The 19,533-nt window shown below is 36.0% G+C and overlaps 1 protein-coding gene across 4 annotated transcripts in view; it reads left to right on the top strand.

Annotated features, from left to right (window-relative positions):
- The window catches only part of LOC150076519 (nucleolar complex protein 4 homolog B-like), a 249,639-nt gene that overhangs the window by 172,195 nt on the left and 57,911 nt on the right, over positions 1–19,533 (top strand). For all 4 annotated transcript variants that reach the window (XM_090387058.1, XM_090387056.1, XM_090387057.1 and 1 more), the window contains one exon: positions 4,543–4,706. In XM_090387058.1, the coding sequence (XP_090243184.1) occupies positions 4,543–4,706 (164 nt within the window). The remainder of the gene's footprint in view (positions 1–4,542; positions 4,707–19,533) is intronic.

Genomic DNA, 19,533 nt, shown 5'->3' on the forward strand with positions numbered 1-19,533 from the left:
ATGTACTGATGAATCCTGTGGCAGAGAAATGAAAAGGCATGGGACACACATATTATCAGGTGATATGGAAGCCTTCATTAACATAAACTTGTCACAAAGGAGATTAGGCAAGTTAATGCAGATTATGAGAAGTCTCGAGCAAAGAATACAATGAAAAGTAGCAGACTTCTGCACATGTGGAAATACTAGAAGGAAGAGGAGGAATCACACTGTCCACTAGATATTAATAGTTTAACGATCCTGCTCATGTTGCCAATAGACTGAATAGGTATTTTGCATCTGCATTTACACAAGAAGCATTTTTTAGGATGATGCCAGAAATTTGTCACACAGGGAGCTGAATAATTTTGCAATAACCAAGACTAATGTGGAAGAGAAATTGTTGAAGCTAAACATAAAAAAGGCACTGGGATGGATGATATCTATCCAGTTATATTGAGGAAGGCAGCAAAGGAGGTTAGCAATCCTTTTGCCATAATTATGAGGTCATCCTTGGACTCAGAAGAGGTTTCTATGGGCTGGCAATGTGCAAAAATGGGAATTGGAGATACATTCCTCTGTGCAGAAATGCATTTATATTGCAGTCACAGCATGGATTTGTTAAAGGATGATTTTGTTTAAGCATCTCATATTGGATACTAAGATGCAGTAAAAATGTTACTAGATGCAAAAAATGTTATATACAGTTGGTCGTCGACTTACGACCGACTTCCGTTCTGACTGACAGGTCGTAAGTCGATCTGGTCGTATGTCGGCCATATATTTATTAACAGTATTTTTTAACCTTTCTAATCTTTTTATCATCTTTATAATTTATTTTTATAATCTTTTAAATTTTTATCATCTTTTATTTTTCATTTTAAATACAGTAATGTTTTCATCTTTTACTTAGCGATACTGTACATACCTTCGTTTCTACGCCTAGGCTATCTCTCTCTCTGAGGTTAAATTCAAACGTTCTCTACATTTTAATTGGTTTATTATTCATACTGTTTATAAAACAACAAAACTACAATCTATAATTATATTGTACATAATGTACTGTAAACACAAAAATACAATCTAAAATTAATGTAAAAATTAATACAAATGAAATTTACAAAATCAATTTTTAATCTTTGCTTGTGCTGGGTTGTGCATCGTCAGGGTCATGTTCTTGGGTTGAGGTAGGAGTTGTTTATTTATAAGAGACATTATGCAAAGCAAATCTTTTTTTAAAACGCTTAAACCACCCAGTACTAGCCTGAAAATCTTCTAGCCTTTGCTTGCACCGTGTGAAAGACTCATGGGTGTATTTTTTTGTATTAAATCTTCCATCCACACAAACAACAATTTCTCCATTTCATGGATGGGTTCCTGTCGTTGTTTGGTTAAAATTGTAGACTTAATAAGTGTAGAACCTTTCGCAGCGTCCCGAATTCTTTCTTTGTCCTTAAGTATCGTCGATACCGTGGAATGTGATAACTTCAAGTCACGTGCTATCGTATTCACTTTCTTTTCGCCTTCATACTGCTGGATAATTTTCATTTTACACTCTAAATCAATAGTTTTTCTTGACTTCTTAGCTGGCATATATGTAGATGAAGGCATTTTCCTTTTACTAAACATTTTATGCGTATTTCAGTAGAATTTTAATTAATACACCACACGCAACAGATGCTTGAAAGCGACTGAGTGTATGTGAGAGAGAGCGACTGGTGTATGTGCCTGGTGCTGTCCTCAGGCCTCCCATCATCGATGTGCCTCCTCACCTGGGTTATGGGTGTCCTCAATAGTGACTTCCTTTATTATTATTATTTTTTTTGTGGTTGTAAGTGCGGCCGGTCGTAAGTCACATAGGTCGTAAGTCGACGACCAAGTGTACTTGGATTTCAGAAAAGCTTTTGATACTGTTGATAAACAACTACTGTACTAACTTGCATTAAGAGCAAGTTATGCTATGGATAAAGGGATGGTTCAGTGGGTGAAGACAAAGAGTAGTTATCAGTGGGTGTTGCTCTTCATGGACATTATTAGTGAAGTTCCACCAGGTTCACCACTGGGTCCATTGTTGTTTTCTTGTTTATTAATGATATTGATAAAGGCATATCAGGTTTGATTGCTAAATTTGCAGATGACACATAAGTTGACAGTGTGGTAAATGAGAGTAAATAGGGTATGTTGCTCCAAAAAAAATCTAGAAAAATTAGGTAAATGGGTTGAGAAATATGAATTCAAGTTTAATATTGACAAATGCAAGATTCTGCATATGGGTAGCAGTAATCTCGGTTTATCATATGAACTGTGTAGTATCATACTGGGAGGGTGGGTAATTGGGTAGTCATTGTGAAGGTTTTCTCAGTAACATACAAAAATTTTGCCAGTAAGGATTTGGAGGTGATTATCCTGTTGTAAAGCAATAATTAGGCTACATCTTGAGTACTCCATATAGGTATGGAAGCCTTACTTTAGGAATCATGTTTATCTGTTGGAAAGAGTGCAGAGGAGAACAGTAAGTTAGTGAAGGGGACAAAAGGTTGCAAAGGTTTTACTTCTGCAGAGTAGGTATTCAATCAGATCTCGATGTCTGATTGAGGTATTTAAGGCTTTGACTGGATTGAGTAAACTCGATACCAGTGGAATAATTCCTCTTGCTGAGAATACAAATATGAAGAGGCATAAATTCAAATTGAGGAGAGATGGTTGTAGGATAGATGTGCAGTAGTTTGCCTTCAGATAGCACAGTGGTTTTCAACTGGGGTGCCGCAACAAAATTCCAGGGGTGCCACGTAATTTGGGTTTAAGTTACTTAAACTTATTATTATTTTTTTAATTTATATGTTTATTTCATTATAAAAAGGTGTACAGTATCTTTTTAATTTTGTGGTGATCTATAATTGATGTTTACTTAGTACCTCTATATAAAGAATAAAATTATATAATGTATATATATGCCGACCGGGCGGGTAAAGCGCCTGCCTAGCAACCCAAAGGTCGCGGGTTCGAATCCCGCCTCGGGCTTGGATCAAAGTACTGCAAAAACCTTGGGAGGTGCATTATGGCCACAGAAGCCAATGCGCCAATAACTACCAAATTAAAAAAAAAAAAAAAAAAATGTATATATATAATTTGTACAGTCAGTCCTCGTATAACACGTGTTTACACTACACGAATTTGATCATACACGATTTATAACTAGGGGAACGATATCGTATATAACATGAACCGAATTCGCTTATGCACGATTCGCCTTTGTGTTTACAAGAAATGGCAGTTGAACGTAGAATCACCCCAATAGAATGCAACACGAGAAGATTCTGAAAATGTATTTGTTTTTTTATATCAGTGAAGGGGAAACACATTTCACCATAATAACGTAAAACCCCACACAATTCCAGCTATCAGTATTATCGCAAATGCAATTAGATTGAGTTTGCTACCAGTTTATAACAGATTCCACTAGCAGAAACGCAACTGGAAATTATTTTTATTATTTTATGGTAATGACCTCCAGAAATGTGCTTTAGTAAAATGTGAGCTAGTGAGGTGTTAATAGTGTCTCTGCCTTTGCGCGTGTAGCAACTGTTTATTCAGTTGCTACACATGCACAGCTTTGTTTATGTGTATCAAGCTTACCTCCTCATTTTGTAATTGTGCTTTATTCCCTAAAAATGAGTAAAATACTTAAAAGGTATGAAAAGGAAGCGTCCTGGTGAAGACATTACAGATTCAGAGAAAAAAAGAAAAGCAATATCAATAGACAGAGGTGGACTTGGTCAAAAATTTGTAGCGGCCTCATACTAGCATTTATCGCCAAAATCACACTGGCCTCCAGCCCACCCGGGTTTCCCTCGTAAGACGTTATGCCCAGTCCGCCTCTGTCGATAGAGAAAAAATATAAATGGATAAAAGATCAAACAAAGAACAAGTTTGCTTTAGCAATATTTTATTACGATTATTTATTGTGTTTGGTAATATTTTTGTTACAAATATGTGTTCAATCTTGGGTGGTCGGCATCTAACCCTATTTTTCCCATAGGGCCTGTTATTTATATTGCACGATTTTGCATCCACAAGGGTTTCTAGGAACACGCTATCGTGCTATACGAGGACTGACTGTATTATGAAGTGTAATTTTTATAATTATATTATTGTAATAAATATCATATAACATATATTTTTTTATATATTATTTTAATATATATTATTTTAATATTATATATATAATATATTCCATATACTTCCATCTGGCATTGAAGTGGATAGTTATGGCCCTAAAACCTTACACATCCGACCAATCCTGTAAGGTTTATTTAATTAATGGAAAGTTAATTAATTATTTAAAGAAGTACTATAAGCGTCATCAAGGTTACATGATTTTTATTTATTTTACTTCCAGATTTAACTGGAATGATATTAAATTATTGTTAAATTTCAAGAATTCTCTCTCACCACCCACAATGAACTTTTTTTTAGAGCTTTTTGTTCTTTATATAGCATATAAATGTGAAATTTTTGTTCTTTTGTTTAATAAAATATCTTAATTTTTCAAATATTTTCCAGTCACCTTCCTGCATACTTAGTGGGGGCCTTTGCCAAAAGATTAGCCCGGTTGTCTCTTGATGCCCCTCCACACATTATTCTTGAGATTATACCATTTATTGGTAATCTATTGATTAGGCATCCTAGTCTTCAAGTTTTAATTCATAAAGCTAATTCCCAAATAGGTAAGTTATATTATTACTACTATTTACCTTATGATGACTTGTCATAATACAGCTGTATATTCAGGCTGGAAAGGGAATGATAAATTTCCATTATTCTTGATACAGTCTTCTATTATTCTTGATAGAAGAATTTATATGATCATTGTGACTGCATACTTATTGAATTAATTACATATTAAGCTGGCTACCCTTAATTATTAATTATTAAGAGAAGACAGATTTTTGGTTCACAGTTTACAGCAGTCCATGCTTTTCATTGAAACATAGAGTTTATGTTGTAACATATGAGGAAATATTAATCTGATATGAGAGTATTCATTTTTGTTTTGTTTTTTAGCCATCTCTTTTGTAAAGTACTTCCCCAGCTGCTTCAATGTGAACTGCTTAAATTGCTACATATCACTTAATGGCTGTCATTCGTTGTAAACAACCTATGTCAAAAAACCCTATCTAACTTAAGGCTTGGCAAAAATATTTTTTAGCCACTTAGTATTAGTAGCGGCATATGATTGAAGAAAGCAAGCTTGTAAAGCATCGACCAAAAAAATTATTCCCATATCACCTGTCCAACTCCTCCAATAACCTTAGTTCTTCCTTGACATTATTCAAACTACCCACTCCCACAACAGATGGAAATTAGTTCCAACAGGCAACCATCCTTACTCAATTAGAAATTATGCTCCCTCATGTGTGCAGTCTAAGCAAGAGGATGAATGCCATCAGCAGACCAATATCCTACCTAAAATTAGACCACAAGACCTCTATGCAGTACTGAAAAAGTGGCCTAACCATTGTTTTGTACAATAGGATAATCACTTCCTTATACCTGTCTGCAAAGTTCCTGTATATCATCACCCCCCCCCCCAATCTTTTTCATCTTTCACTACCCAAAGTGTAACCACATAGTTGGTATGTTGAGCTTAAATTGCTGCTACTCATAACCTTGCATTTGCCAATATTCAGTTTCAACTAACATTTCTTAGCCCATCCGCCTAATTTTTCTGGGTTTTTGCAGTAGCATATCTAATTAGTGTCATTAACCACCCCACCAAACTTTGTATCATCTGCCTGATATACATTCTTCAATATCATTAATAAATATTGAAAACAACAATGTGCCAAGCATAGAACCTTGGGTTTAGTCTGTGGAGTGTGGTGTCCATTAATAACCATTCTCTGCCTTCTCTCACTCAACCATCCCTTTATCCAGGGCAGTAACTTGCCCTGAATGCTGCTATTCTCCAATTTGTACAGCAGTCTTTTATGAGCAACATCATCAAAAGCTTTCCTGGATTCCAAGAATACAATATCAAAATTAATTTTTGCATCCAGTTCCTTTGTTACTGCATCATAGTATACAGTCAGATTGGTCAAGTGAGATTGCCCATAACGAATCCATGCTCTGACTGCAGTAGAATTGCATTTCTGTTTAGATGGTCCTGTACCACTGCTTCTACTTTACCAGTGACTCCATTATTTTACACTGGAACAGAGGTTAAGATAACAGGTCTGTAATTATTCATGTCACCTTTTGATCTCCCTTTGTTAATTAGGGATACATTTGCACATCTCCAGTCCACAGGTCATCTCTTGCATCTAAATTTGCTCTCATAAGGGTTTGCTTGCCTCCTTTGCTGCCTCATTTAATATAATTAATCTCGGGTAAATCCCATCCACCCTAGGTCAGGTGCCTTTGTTAAGTTAAGCTTCAACAATTTCTTCTCCACTTTCCTTCAGTTGTAACAAAATCATTTCACTCCTTAGATTCTAGCATCCTCCTCCTTAAAGAACTACTCATGCATGAATGTAGATGCAATACCTATTCAGTTTGTCAGCAACCTGAGCAGGATTAAACTGTTATCATCAAGTGGACTAATGCGATTCAACCCCTTCATTTTACTTTTAATATAAGTAAATTAGTCTTTGTTTCTTTTCTCTGCATTCTTTGGCAGACACTTCTCATAATCTACCTTAGCTTGCCTAACCTTCTTTGTGACTTTAATAGAGACTAGTTTATATCTACCATACGCTTGTGTATCACCTGATAATTTATATGCATTTTTCTTCTTTGTCACAAGTCTCATCCATTCACCTGACATCCATTTAGGTCTAAGCCTAGAATGGATTTCTCACTTGATATGAAAAGCCTTGAAGCTTGTACAGTTACCTCCCTGAATGCTTCCCATTTTAATATAATAGTATAGATTCTGTCAGCCCCAGTGCCTTATTTACTTTTAGTCTCAACAATTTCTGTTCCACTTTGCTGCCACTTACCTAGGAATCATTTAACTTCCAGTTATAAGTTGTTATACTTTTGGTATGTTCTTCCTAAAACACTTTTTCATACATGGATATAGATGAAAGATATTTATTTAGTTTGTCAGCAACCAGAACAGGATCATCAGTAGTTATGCAGGCACCTCCATAGCCAGGTGGGCAGGAGCAGTAGTGCGTAGCACACGCTTCTTGATTAGACTGGGGTTCGAGCCCGTGACAATATGGCCTTAGTTGCTAATGCTCCTTTAAAAAAAAAAAAAACGATCAGTAGTTATATGCTTACCGTATGTTTATAATCATACCATACTTTTTTTTTTTTTTTTCTTCTTCTCTGTTGCTACTCATTAGTTCATCTGTTATCCATTAGGTCTTAACTTTGAACGGTATCTCTTAGTTGGTATGCAAAGCTTAGTAGCTTTACAGTTACTTCCCTGAATTGTTCCCATTTAGAATTTCCAGTTGGTCCCACTGAATAGAATTTAAAATCTGCCTTATTGTAGTTATCTTTAATAAATCCCACATCAGTATATTGTGATTACTGCCACCTAGTTTTTCTTTTATCTGCAGATTCTTAATGCTTGAAGAGTCACTGCTGATAATGAGATCAAGCATGTTTCTTTTCATTTTTCCTCTCTAATATGCTGGTGAAGAAAGCAGGCATCCACTAAATCCATAAAAGTCGTGCTATTGTGCAAGTGAACAGCCCTCAAAATAATGTTTATTTTCATTCATTCACTCTTTCATTTTACTTCATTCTTATGTACTGAACCACTCTACAGCTCTTTATTATACTCATCACAAGAGCAAGGTGTGTTTGTTTTAATTGCGGTCTCCAGGGTTCCCTCTATATGCTGCTGTAGCATCTGAAAAGCATAAGGCCAGCAAGTGTATGTAAGTAGGTGTGTAAGTATGTGTTGTTACGTTGAGTGTCGGCACCTGGTGACTGCAGGCAGAGGATGCCTAGTCCCCCCCCCTGACTCCTTGGCCACAAGGAGTGCCGGGGACTGCTTTTGAACCAAGATTCTTACTGGTGCTATCAGGCAATCTTGGGGGCCCCAAGGTGTTCAAAGAAAGGAAATGAGATATGGAGGGAGTGGTATGGGGAAACAGAGGGGAAGGAAAGCAGACAGAAAGCAAGGGGATGAGAGAAAAAAATCATCCCAGTAAAAGATGTAAAGTATGTAGAAAAGAGAAAAAGTATTAGTAGAAGAGACAATCAGTTAGTAAACTAAGATAATTAATCTCAATTTTAGAACAATAACTACCTACCTGGCAACAGTACCAAGAAAATTAACATGTCACAACTGCGACGATCAGATACCAAGACAATATTTTCAGTTGATTTGATTAAAACTAGAAGACACCCCAGTCTTAATATTAACACAAGACCGTGCGGTGATGAAAAGACAAGAAAGTTAAAACACTAACTAATGGAGATTTCCACAGCCAGTAGGAAAGCAATTTACACAATTCAAAACATCCAATTATTTTGCCACACAACGACTACATTGAACCAATATTCAGTCTTGTGATAATCGAATAGCCTCATTACTCCCATCACTATAGGTCAACTTTTTTTAGATTTAATCTCAACCTAAGATATAAATTCGTCGACCAACAGCTCAATATCTAAATCTAACAAAATTTCGCAGTGATTTTAGATTTTAATTTAGTAAGTCGAAAATACCGATCTCACAATGAGTACAGTAAGTCAAATAATAGACTATAACTAAAATATTACGACCAGTCTGAGATTTCAGCATTATGAACCTTCAAGGCAAAATCACCTTCCGAACTTGTCATCCCGTCTTGGAAGTCAGTTCAACAATTAGGTCCAGAGCCACCCACAGTACAAGAACATCCACTTACAGAGGCCAACTGCCTAAGCACACAAGGTACTCATTTTAAATCTTCATAAGTTCAATGTATTTTATTATCACCAAAATTTAATTAACTCGATTCAATCTTGACTATAATTAAATCAATTTCAAAATTGTTACAAACCTCAACAATGAAAACCCACCATAAATTTCTATTTGAGACGGTCTCAAAAATTTTTACATTATATACAATTTTTCCTCAAGTCTTATGAGGAATTAGAATACCAAGCACAAATTCTGTGCTCAGTACAAACATGATAGAGAACATTATATTGTTCTCAAGGCACACAAGAGCCTTGCTAAGGATCAGTTCTAACTAGTCTTTTCCTTAGCCTGAAGATCTTATCTGCAAATTCTGCCAAAGCAAGGTAATTTTCCACTGTCAAGAAATATAGGCAGGTCATTCTGGTATATGTATATATATATATATACAGTCGAACTTCCCTATAACGAATTCGATAAATCCAGCAAAAAAATTCGTTATAGAGAAATTTCATTATACAGAGAATATCTTTTTTATTAGAAATTGTTATTTAATTAGAAAATGAAAATGAATCTACATTTATTTTTAATGTATTTTGTTTCAAAAACACTTATTTAAATTACGTTTACACAATTTTCGCTGGTAAGTATCACAAATTAAAAAAATCTAATTTTCGTTTGCACAGTACAATTAAAAAATGTCTGATTCTCAAAGAAAACCTCACATTTTTTCAGAGCATTAAAAACATTATCAGGAATATTTTCACAAAACTGTAGACCCATACGAACCGTTTTAAAAGCGTTAATCATTTCTTCGCGAGTTGGCTTTTCTACGGGTTGTTCTGATGCATCTTCAGCATCATCGTTAATTTCTTCGTGATCATGGTTGCGTCTAACACTGTTCAGCTGTATTTCATCTTCATTTGGATGTTATGTTGTAGTCAGATCTTAATCTACATAAACATAACTATCCACTGTTATTTAATTTTTCAATGTTTCTGGATAATTCTAATAATGTCCAAAAGTTTTTCAGTTGTGAAAGGGGCAATTTATCTTGTTCTTCCAGTTGTTGTTCGACTTCTGTATTGAATGCAAATCCCGCTTTCGAAAAACAATTTTGAATAGTGTATTCAGTGACATCGTTTGTCCAAACTTTTGCCAGTTCAGAGATGCAATCTCTAAGGTTAATTATAACCTCCAAGTTTCTATTTTCTGATAATACATTGACAATCTTCATTGTTATTCTCTTTCGATAATGGAATTTAAAATTTTTAATAATGCCTTGGTCCATTGGCTGGAGTTTTGATGTCACATTTGGTGGTAAAAACAACAATTTCACACTTTTAAGTTTGGCAGGATGTGCCGGACAGTTGTCAGTTACCAACACGATTTCCTTTTTTCTTTTGTTATATGCTTGTCTAGTTTTACTATCCAGTCTTCAAAGATATCACTTGTAATCCATGCTTTTTATTTAAAGGTGTAGTCAACTTCCAAAGATTTTGTGCCTCTAAAGCATCTTGGGTTTTTTGATTTTCCGATGACTAAAAGTCTTAATTTTTCACTTCCTGTCATATTTGCTCCAACTAGCACAGTGATTCTTTCTTTGCTTTGTTTTCCGCCAAAACATTTATCATCCTTAAAAGCAAGTGTTCTATTTGGTAAACATTTAAAGAATAAACCTATTTCATCAGCATTAAAAACATCCTTAGGTTCATATTCTTCCAAAATCTTCTTTAAGGTATTCTTCCTCCAACTGTTGCAGTCTTCTTCACTTACATTAACACTTTCTCCACAAATAAACTTTTCCACAATTCTGTGGCACTTCTTAAATTTATCTAGCCACCCAGTGCTCGCATTAAATTCTGTATGTCCCAGGGATGGGACTGTGCAAATTTCAGTGCTTGTCCCGATATTGGTATATTCTTTTCACATATCATTTGCACCCATTTTAGAACAGCTTTATCAACATCTTCGTATATACACAACTTAATTTGCTTCTTGTCTGCTCCTCCTTCAATTGCATTTAAAATTGATTCTCGATTTTTTTAAAATCGTAGGTAAGCTGCTTGCAGGTATGCTATATTTCTCCGCAATATCTTTCGTAAAACCCTGGTCAATATCATGAAGAATCTTTACTTTATCATTAATACTTAAACACTCTCTTCGACATTGTTTCCGCAACTGTTAAAATCACTGGACTGCAGCTCTTGCTGATACATACACCGCAAACTTCGCTGCGCTGGCCATATAGTGAATTGTTAGTACCGCCTACTCAGTGACATTCGCTTGCCAATTCAACAGTATCACGTTACTTTTCCTATCAATCACTTTGAAGAAATATACGACTTTCATTCATATATACACAAAAAAAAATTTGCAGTTAATGTATGCTGTATGTTACTTTTCAGAAAAAAAATAAATACAAGCGCATATAGCCTATGTGATTAATGACAAATTGTTCTAAAAGAACGAAATTTAAAAAAAAAAAAAATTCATGAAAACCATCTACTGGGAGCCCAGTTAGATGAGAATGGACATATCATATAATGATTGACAGGAAGGTCACATGGTACGGTTGAGGTGAGAAGCAAATGTCACTCAGTAGGCATTACTAAAAACCAACTGTGGTGGCATTCTATGTATTGCCGCTGCAGCACACTAAAGCCTTACCGCAGCGAATTTCATTTTCCCCTGAGCCAACATCAATTTACAAATCTAACCTATTTATTGTAAAGTTTATGACCACTTTTAAGAAAAGCCATTTGGTTTTATAACTGTAACAAAAATGAAATAAAGACCCTCCTATGGACATCAATGGCCACAAGTATTCACTAAAAGGATGATTGATTCCAGATGCTAATGCGTAATTTTGGAGAGGAGGAGGTCATATATTTGAACGGCTGTTTAACAGTAAATGCTTAAAAATCTTCAAAAATGCTTTTACTAATTTTTTTAAAAATTTGTTATAGAGAGACTAACACTTCACTATATGGGGTTAACCTCATATAGTGAAGTGTTAAAATTCGTAATATAGAGAAATTCGTTAAATAGAAGTTCGTAATAGAGAAGTTCCACTGTATATATATCAGTCAAAATCTGTAAGTCATTTCTATAATCTAAGTAACAGTTACATTAAAAAATTAAATGCTGCACTGTTACAGGCTGTCTGCAGTTACACAGTGGAGAAGCAGCAAGGCCAAGAGTATGTAATTTAGAATTCTGACTTCCATGGCCTGAAATCAAGAAAGTTAAATTTAACCTGGATTAAACCAAGGCAGATTTGATTTACTTAATTCTGTCACCCTAGGCATGAATTTATTAGTTATGCTACCCTTAGTATCATTAGACCATTCCTCCTGCCACTCTACAAGAAATTAATTCCGAATTCTCTACACATCTTCCTTAACTGGTAATTCTGTATTAAGTGTATAGTGGTCAATAACAGCTGGTAGACCCTTCCACCTATGATACTGTAATTAAATATTATTTCAAACTGTTAGTACCTGGAAGAGCTGATGTCAAAATTGTACGACATGCCCTTGATGTCGCTAATAAAAAGAATGATTGAGCTTTCACAAATTATTTTTTCAATTCCTACTATTAGTTCACACTCTCCCTATATATATTTATATATCTTGTTCAAATTTTCAATCGTTAATAAAATACTTTTTATTCATCCACTCAAGTTCAAATAAATTTTTTTAAACTTGTAATGGATGACACTTGATGTTAATACAGTTTTTTCAAATATTAATTCATTAATTAAATTTAATTAATTAATTTTAGTTTTATATGGGAGAAAAGAATTTCTCTTATATAAGATATTTAGCAGGATATAAATTTAGGAATAAATACCGTCAGTGGCGAAGCGTGTAGATCGCTGGAAAAAAATTTCTTTTTCAGATTCTTTTTTCATTCTGGGTTCTAGTCTGAGTCAAGGAGGGAACAAAATGGAAAATGAAACATGTGAATAAAAATAATAGTCCAACACCATATATAGAAAGGAAAATGGAAAATTGCAAGGAAATTCGCTTTCTATTTTGCCACTTAATATTGTGATTCTGTCATATGTATATACATATTTATATTAATTGTAATTATTTAATAAAAAGTAACTAAAATAAAATTTTTCTTTGTTGACCTAAGTAGGAATTGACTTTAAAATTTTTTTTATATATATTACTTGTTTACAAGGCATTTACTAATACTAGCACACCATGCACCTGCTGAATAACATACTATAGGTAAACATATGCTTCTGTAATACATTTTTAATGCAGAAGATTTAATGCCCCAAGCACATCTTGTAATTCTAATCAATTTTCCAGTCAGGGTTTTTATTTTCTCGAGTGTATATTTTGCATGAGCGACAAACTGAAACCGATCATTGACCGTTATACCAAGGTGTTTATATGTATGGACAATAGGTTTGTTATGTTTGGTGGTCTCTGTAAATTAAGTTCTCCAATTTGTAGGTTACATACCAAGTATTCAAGTCAAGCAAAACATCATTTCCAGGTTCTTCCAATTCAAGCCTAGAATTACCATATATGAGTACAACAAGGTTGTCTGCATATGCAACTTTAGAAATACGCTCATGTTCTTTAACTAGCCATCCATCATGGACCACATTCCAGCAAACGGCTGAGAATGGATCCCGGAGGACAGCCACGACTAACCAGTCTCGATACAGAGCAGTATCCAGGCAAAACTACTAGGCATCTGTCTTGAAAGTAATGAGTAATAATTCTGTAAATGGGAACAGAGACCCTGGCCTCCTGGAACCTTGCCATGACGCTGCCATCATAAAGTGTCAAAGGCTCCTTTGAAGTCCACAGAGAGGCCGAGGACATATTTAGTATTTGAAGTAGAAACCAAATCCATAGTTTGTTTTATTGCGTCTACTGTAGATTTTCCTTTTGTGAAACTAAATTGAATGTAAATTTTTGCTATTGTAATAATTTAGAAATCCTGCAACAATAAGTTTTTCCAGTACCTTCCCAAGAATGGGTAGGAGTGCAATAGGGTGGTATGACGATGCCTGGTTTACAGGTTAGTTAGGATTCTTTAATAATATTTCCAAATTCGCTTGCTTCCATGATTTGGGAAGAGAACCTTCTTTAAAAAAAGTGTTTAATAGATTTTCAATCAGTTTTGGGCAAACTTTCCAAATTCTTTTCAAGACAGAAACATCCATCAAATCTAAACCGAAGCATTTCCCCCTCCTTCATGGAGCAAACAACCTTGTCATTCTTTTCACTCTTAAAATTTTCTTCTAATGTAGGTCCTTCATAGGTTAAATGCTCTATTTTTATTTTAGTCTGTTCGGTATTTTCTGGAGATTGAACATCCTGATGTACCATTTCGTCCAAAATAGCATTCATGGTCTCCAACCATGTAAGCATTTCAGTATTGTTCTACTGTAATATGGATGAGAAGGTGAAAAGATACATCTCTACCGGATGTATCTTTTCAACAATCGGTTTATATGGGAGACCCCACTGGTCATTATCAAGAGTTGTTTTCACCAATCTTTTCCATGCTAAAAGCTTTTCTTTATAAATGAGATAGATTAAAATATTTCTTCAGGTCTCCTTATAAATTTCCTACAAGCGCACAATCTCCTCTCTTAATCTGGTATTATGTTTTGCATGTTGGAAATCACACCTGGCATTCATTAGATTGCTTCACAAAACAGAAAGATCCTGAGTCCACCATGGGACCAGGTTCCTTTGTCTCTTTTTCTTTTGGAGAGCTCCATCGTAAACCTCAGTAATGAGTTTCATTAACTCTTGCAACTGCAAGATTAATTCCAGTTCTCCCAAACGTCGAACTTTATCATCCTAGAAAATTTCCCTTAACTTGGAATCAGAGTTCCCAATCTGCATTTTGTGTTTTGTAACAAGGAAAATCATAATTAAATTTTAAGATTTCTAGGGTCTAAAGATGTTGCTATGTTGAATGCAATAGCACTGTGATCACTGTCGTTCCAGGAGGTCTGTACTCTCCAATCCTTGACACAGTGACCAAACATTCTATTATACAATGTGACATCAATAATGGATTGCCCGGAGATAGAGACAAATTTTGGTGGGTGTCCTGGGGAATTCAAATAGTTAAGTCCTTTGATTGAATAATTTCTTCAAATTGCTCACCTTTAGAGTTGAAACGGGGACTGTTTCTAAGTGTTGATGATACATTCACATCCGTGTTATTTGTCCTATAAAATACCCTTGCCCTTGCTTTTGTTTATCCCAAGTAGTAGCACAGTTGGTAGAATCACCGGCCTCCCCACACCATGTAGAAAAGACTTGAGTTTGAGTCTGGTTGATGACATGAGAGATTTTTATGGCCTTTTTCACATTATGGCTGAGTTACTCAGTCTCGGGCGAGGGGTCACATGGTTTTTTTTCTCCCAGAAACTCTGCTTTCTCGTCCAGCAAACAGAAAATATGGTATGCACCATATTTACTCAACACTGGCACTTAGGTTAGCTGGGTGCACTATCTTAAGTGTGTGTTTTTTTGATAGGCGGAACAGGACAAGGGTATGTCTGCCAGGGGCAAAGGTTGATGACGTAGAGCAGATATCGTCTTTTAAAGGCGCAGAAGGTTATATTGTTAAACAAGGGTGGCACTAATGTCATTAAGAGTAGAAGACCGGCAGAATTAGCTAACAAGTACAAGTCACTGATGGGAAAAAAAAAGCCGTGAATTAGGGTTGAATTTCAAAGTGTCTACAATTCTGCACAGACACAATAGGATGGGATATATGATGAGAGCTTTGTCGATCGATTCGGCTCTGGAGAGATTGTGCGAGGCTCAAAGGGTACAATTTTTCTCAGCCTGGTCTGTGCTTATTAACAGGAAAGACTGCTTCTACAGGGATGGGATACACTTAAATAGAAAGGGTGCAAGAATATTTGCTGATGCTATCGAGGCAGTGTTAGGTGGGTTGGAAAACTGCTAGCTTGGGGACTAATAGATTAACAGTAGCCGCTGGCAGAGGTGAAAGTGATTCTTGCACTGCTTCTATTGGAATGAGCCAGCAGCCTGGAAAACAAGATGCAGGGGATTTCAGAGACTGCTGGGAGTCATTGCAGTACAAGGAAACACATCGGTTGTGTTAGGGTAGCTAAGAATAGGAACAGGTGCATGTATACTTGCGTGTACACCAATGCTAGGAGTTTGGTAAATAAATTTGATGAATTTGAGGTGTTGGTCAAAACATCAAAGGCAGATATTGTTGGGATATCAGAGATGTAACGAATGCAGAATTTGGGAAGTATAATGTGTACAGGGAGTATAGAAAGGATAGGAAGGGAGGAGTGGTTATGCTATTAGTTAAGAAACACATAAAATCCAAGGAAGTGCAGCCAGTCGACATCGCTGGACAATGCAGTGTCTAGTCAGTTTGTTGTGACATAAACACTGGGAGATCAAAATTGATAATAGGAGTGTGTTATAGGCCTAATGACTCTGATGAGTATAATAAAAAACTGTACAGGGAAATAGAATGGGCCAGTAAATCATTGAGTCTTATAAGGGGGATTTTAATTTCCCGGATATTGACTGAAATTTGTGGGTTGGCCACGCACACACTAGCAAGGCTTTTGTGCATTTATTGGATGATTGGTTTCTACATCAGCATGTTCGGGAGCCAGCTAGAGGGAGTAATACTCTTGATCTGATTATCAGTAGTGATTCTTTATGCATTAAGAATCTGCAGATAAAGGAACCACTAAGTGGCAGTGATCACAGTGTGCTCAAATGGGATTTACTCAAAGAGGTAACTACCATCAGGGATAAAGGGAAGGGTTTTTGCTTTCATAAAGGCGACTGCGGTGGTCTGAGACAGTATTTAAATTCTATACGGTGGGACCAACTGATGATGTTACCAACAGCAAACTCAAAATGTGAGGCATTCAAAGAATTAATCTTGGAAGCTACTAGGCTTTACATACCAACTAAGAAATATTGTTCAAGGTTTAGGCTAAATGGATGTCAGATGACATCCATTTAGGCCTAAACTAATGAGACATGTGGCGAGAAGAAAAATGCATGGGATACATGTAAATTAATGGGTGACATGGAAGCCTATGAAAGGTATAAACTGGTCTGTAACCAAGTCACTAAAGAGATTAGGCAGGAAAGGCAGATTATGAGAAATCTTTGGCAAAGGATGCAAAGAAAAACAGCAAAAAGTTATTTACTTATGTAAACTCTAGAAGGAAAGGGAGATGAATCAGATTGGTCCAATTGATGTTGGTGGTTCGACTGTTGATGATCCTGTTCAGGTGGCTAACAAACTAAATGAGTATTTTGCATCTACATTCACACGTGAGGAGTTATTCAAGGAGGGAAATGCCAGAGGTGAACTAAACTCTGGCAGTGAGCTAGATGATTTTGTAATAACTGAGAGGAAAGTGGAGGAGAAATTGTTGAAGGGATCTATCCAGTTATATTAACGGAGGCAGCAAAGGAAGTTAGTTATTTTGGTTTTTTTTAGGAGCATTACCAACTAAGGCCATATTGCTCCGGGGATATGTGGTGGTCATTCCCTGACCTTTCCGCATCCTCCATATTTGGTGGTCACCTGCTCGAACCCCGGTCTAATCAAGAAGTGTGTGCTGCACACTGCTGCCCTTGCCCACCTGGCTACGAATGCACCTACAAAGGAAGTAAGCAAACCATTAGCCATAATTATGAGAGCTTCCTTGGAATCAGGAGAAGTACCCATGGACTGGAGATGTGCATGTGTGAACCCAATTCACAAAGGAGGATCAAAGGGCTAAACAAGACCTGTACAGACCTGTTAGTTTAACTTCTGTTCCAGGAAAATTAATGGAGGCACTGGTTAAAGAAGCACTGCAGGATCATCTAGACAAGACTTCAGTTATAGCTCGGACACAGCATGGTTTTGTTAAGGGAAAGTCTTGCCTGACCAATTTGATTTGATACTATGATGCAGTCACAAAAGAACTGGATGCAGGGAATAACTTTGATATTATATATTTGGATCTTAGAAAGGCTTTTGATACTGTTGCACATGGAAGACTGCTGCACAGATTGGAGCAGTGTGGAATTGGAGGCAAATTGCTGCTATGGATAAAGGGATGGTTGAGGGGGAGAAGACAGAGTGGTAATCAGTGGACACTGCTCATCGTGGACTAATGTTATTAGTGGAGTCCCTCAGGGTTCAGTGTTGGGTCCATTATTGTTTTCTGTATTTATAAATGATATTGATGATGGTATATCAAGCTTAATGTTCCAATTTGCAGACGATACAAACGTTGGCAGGGTTGTTAAGGACACTACTGAGGCTATGCTGCAGCAACAGGATCTGGAAAGGTTGAGCAGATGGGCTGAGAGGTGGCAAATGAAGTTTAACATTGACAAATGTAAAGTACTACATATGGGAAGCAGTAATCCCAGAGTAACGTGTCTGCTCTATGGTACTACACACAGTGGTAGAAAATGAAAAGGACCTGGGGGTAATTGTGCAGACAGATATGAAGTTTTCTTAGCAGTGAAGACGGTCTGCAAGAGTAGTTCATGGTGTCTTGTCAATGAAATACAGGAATTTTTCTAGCAGGGATAAGGAGGTGATAATCCCCTTGTATAAGGCGATGGTCAGGCCACACCTTGAGTACTGTATACAGGTCTGGAGGCCTCATTTTAAGAAGGATGTAGAACTGTTGGAATGAATACAGAGAAGGGCAACAAGATTAGTGAAAGGAACAAAGGGTTGCTTTGTTCCTTTCACATAATTTAGGACTTGCAAGTTTAACTGTAAGAACAATTATAAAAAAAAATAAAGAATTAATTTTAGCAGTGGGAAAGATAGCTGTTCCAATGCAAGCAACTAGGGCTAGGCTGGCTATTAGGATTGAAATGGAATGACTTTAACTAATTTTATTGAAGATAATATCCAATGCAGAATTCAGTTAAGTTAAATATTATTTTAAAAAAAAAAAAAAAATTTGGAACCATTTAAAATTAGTAAGGGCTGGTTGAATAGATTTAAAATCCAGGGAGAAGCCGCAAGTGCAGAAGGAGCCGAAACTTTCAAAAAAGAACTTGTTAAAATTATTGAAGAGGGGTATTATGTGTTATACTTCTCAACAAGTTTTTAACATATATGAAGCAGGACTTTTGTGGAAACGAATGCCTAAAAGAAGTTTCATTTTGAAAGAAGAAAAAAACATGCCAGGTTTCAAAGTGGCGAAGGATCGGTTGACTTTATTGTTGGGTTGTAATGCTGCAGGGAATTTAAAATTAATACCCCTTTTAGTTTATTTGGAAGAGAGCCAGAGTTCAACCCGAAATCGACACATTTCATGATTAAATTCATCAATTAAATTAAATCAATTTAGATCAATTAAATTCATGATTTTAATTGGAATTTTAAGTTTCATTTTGATACGTAAGTAGTTACCACATAATTATATGCGTATGCAATGCAGAATATTTTATGTGTACAAATATTTGAATATTAAATATTTTGACCGACATTTGTGCATCTTTTGACTACCGTTTATTATTGATTAGGAAATATCCTATAGCACCGACCGCAACTCACAAATACATATGTTACCTTATGCTGCATATGCTGCGCTCAAGTAGCGTGGATTCACTTAGCGCTCTGTTTTTAACGGAACGAATTATCAGTTTTAAGCGGGGGTCACC

The sequence above is a fragment of the Mastigoproctus giganteus genome, chromosome 13 (genome assembly GCF_048544385.1).
Source record: "Mastigoproctus giganteus isolate SK-2022 chromosome 13, ASM4854438v1, whole genome shotgun sequence".
Taxonomy (NCBI): domain Eukaryota; kingdom Metazoa; phylum Arthropoda; class Arachnida; order Uropygi; family Thelyphonidae; genus Mastigoproctus; species Mastigoproctus giganteus.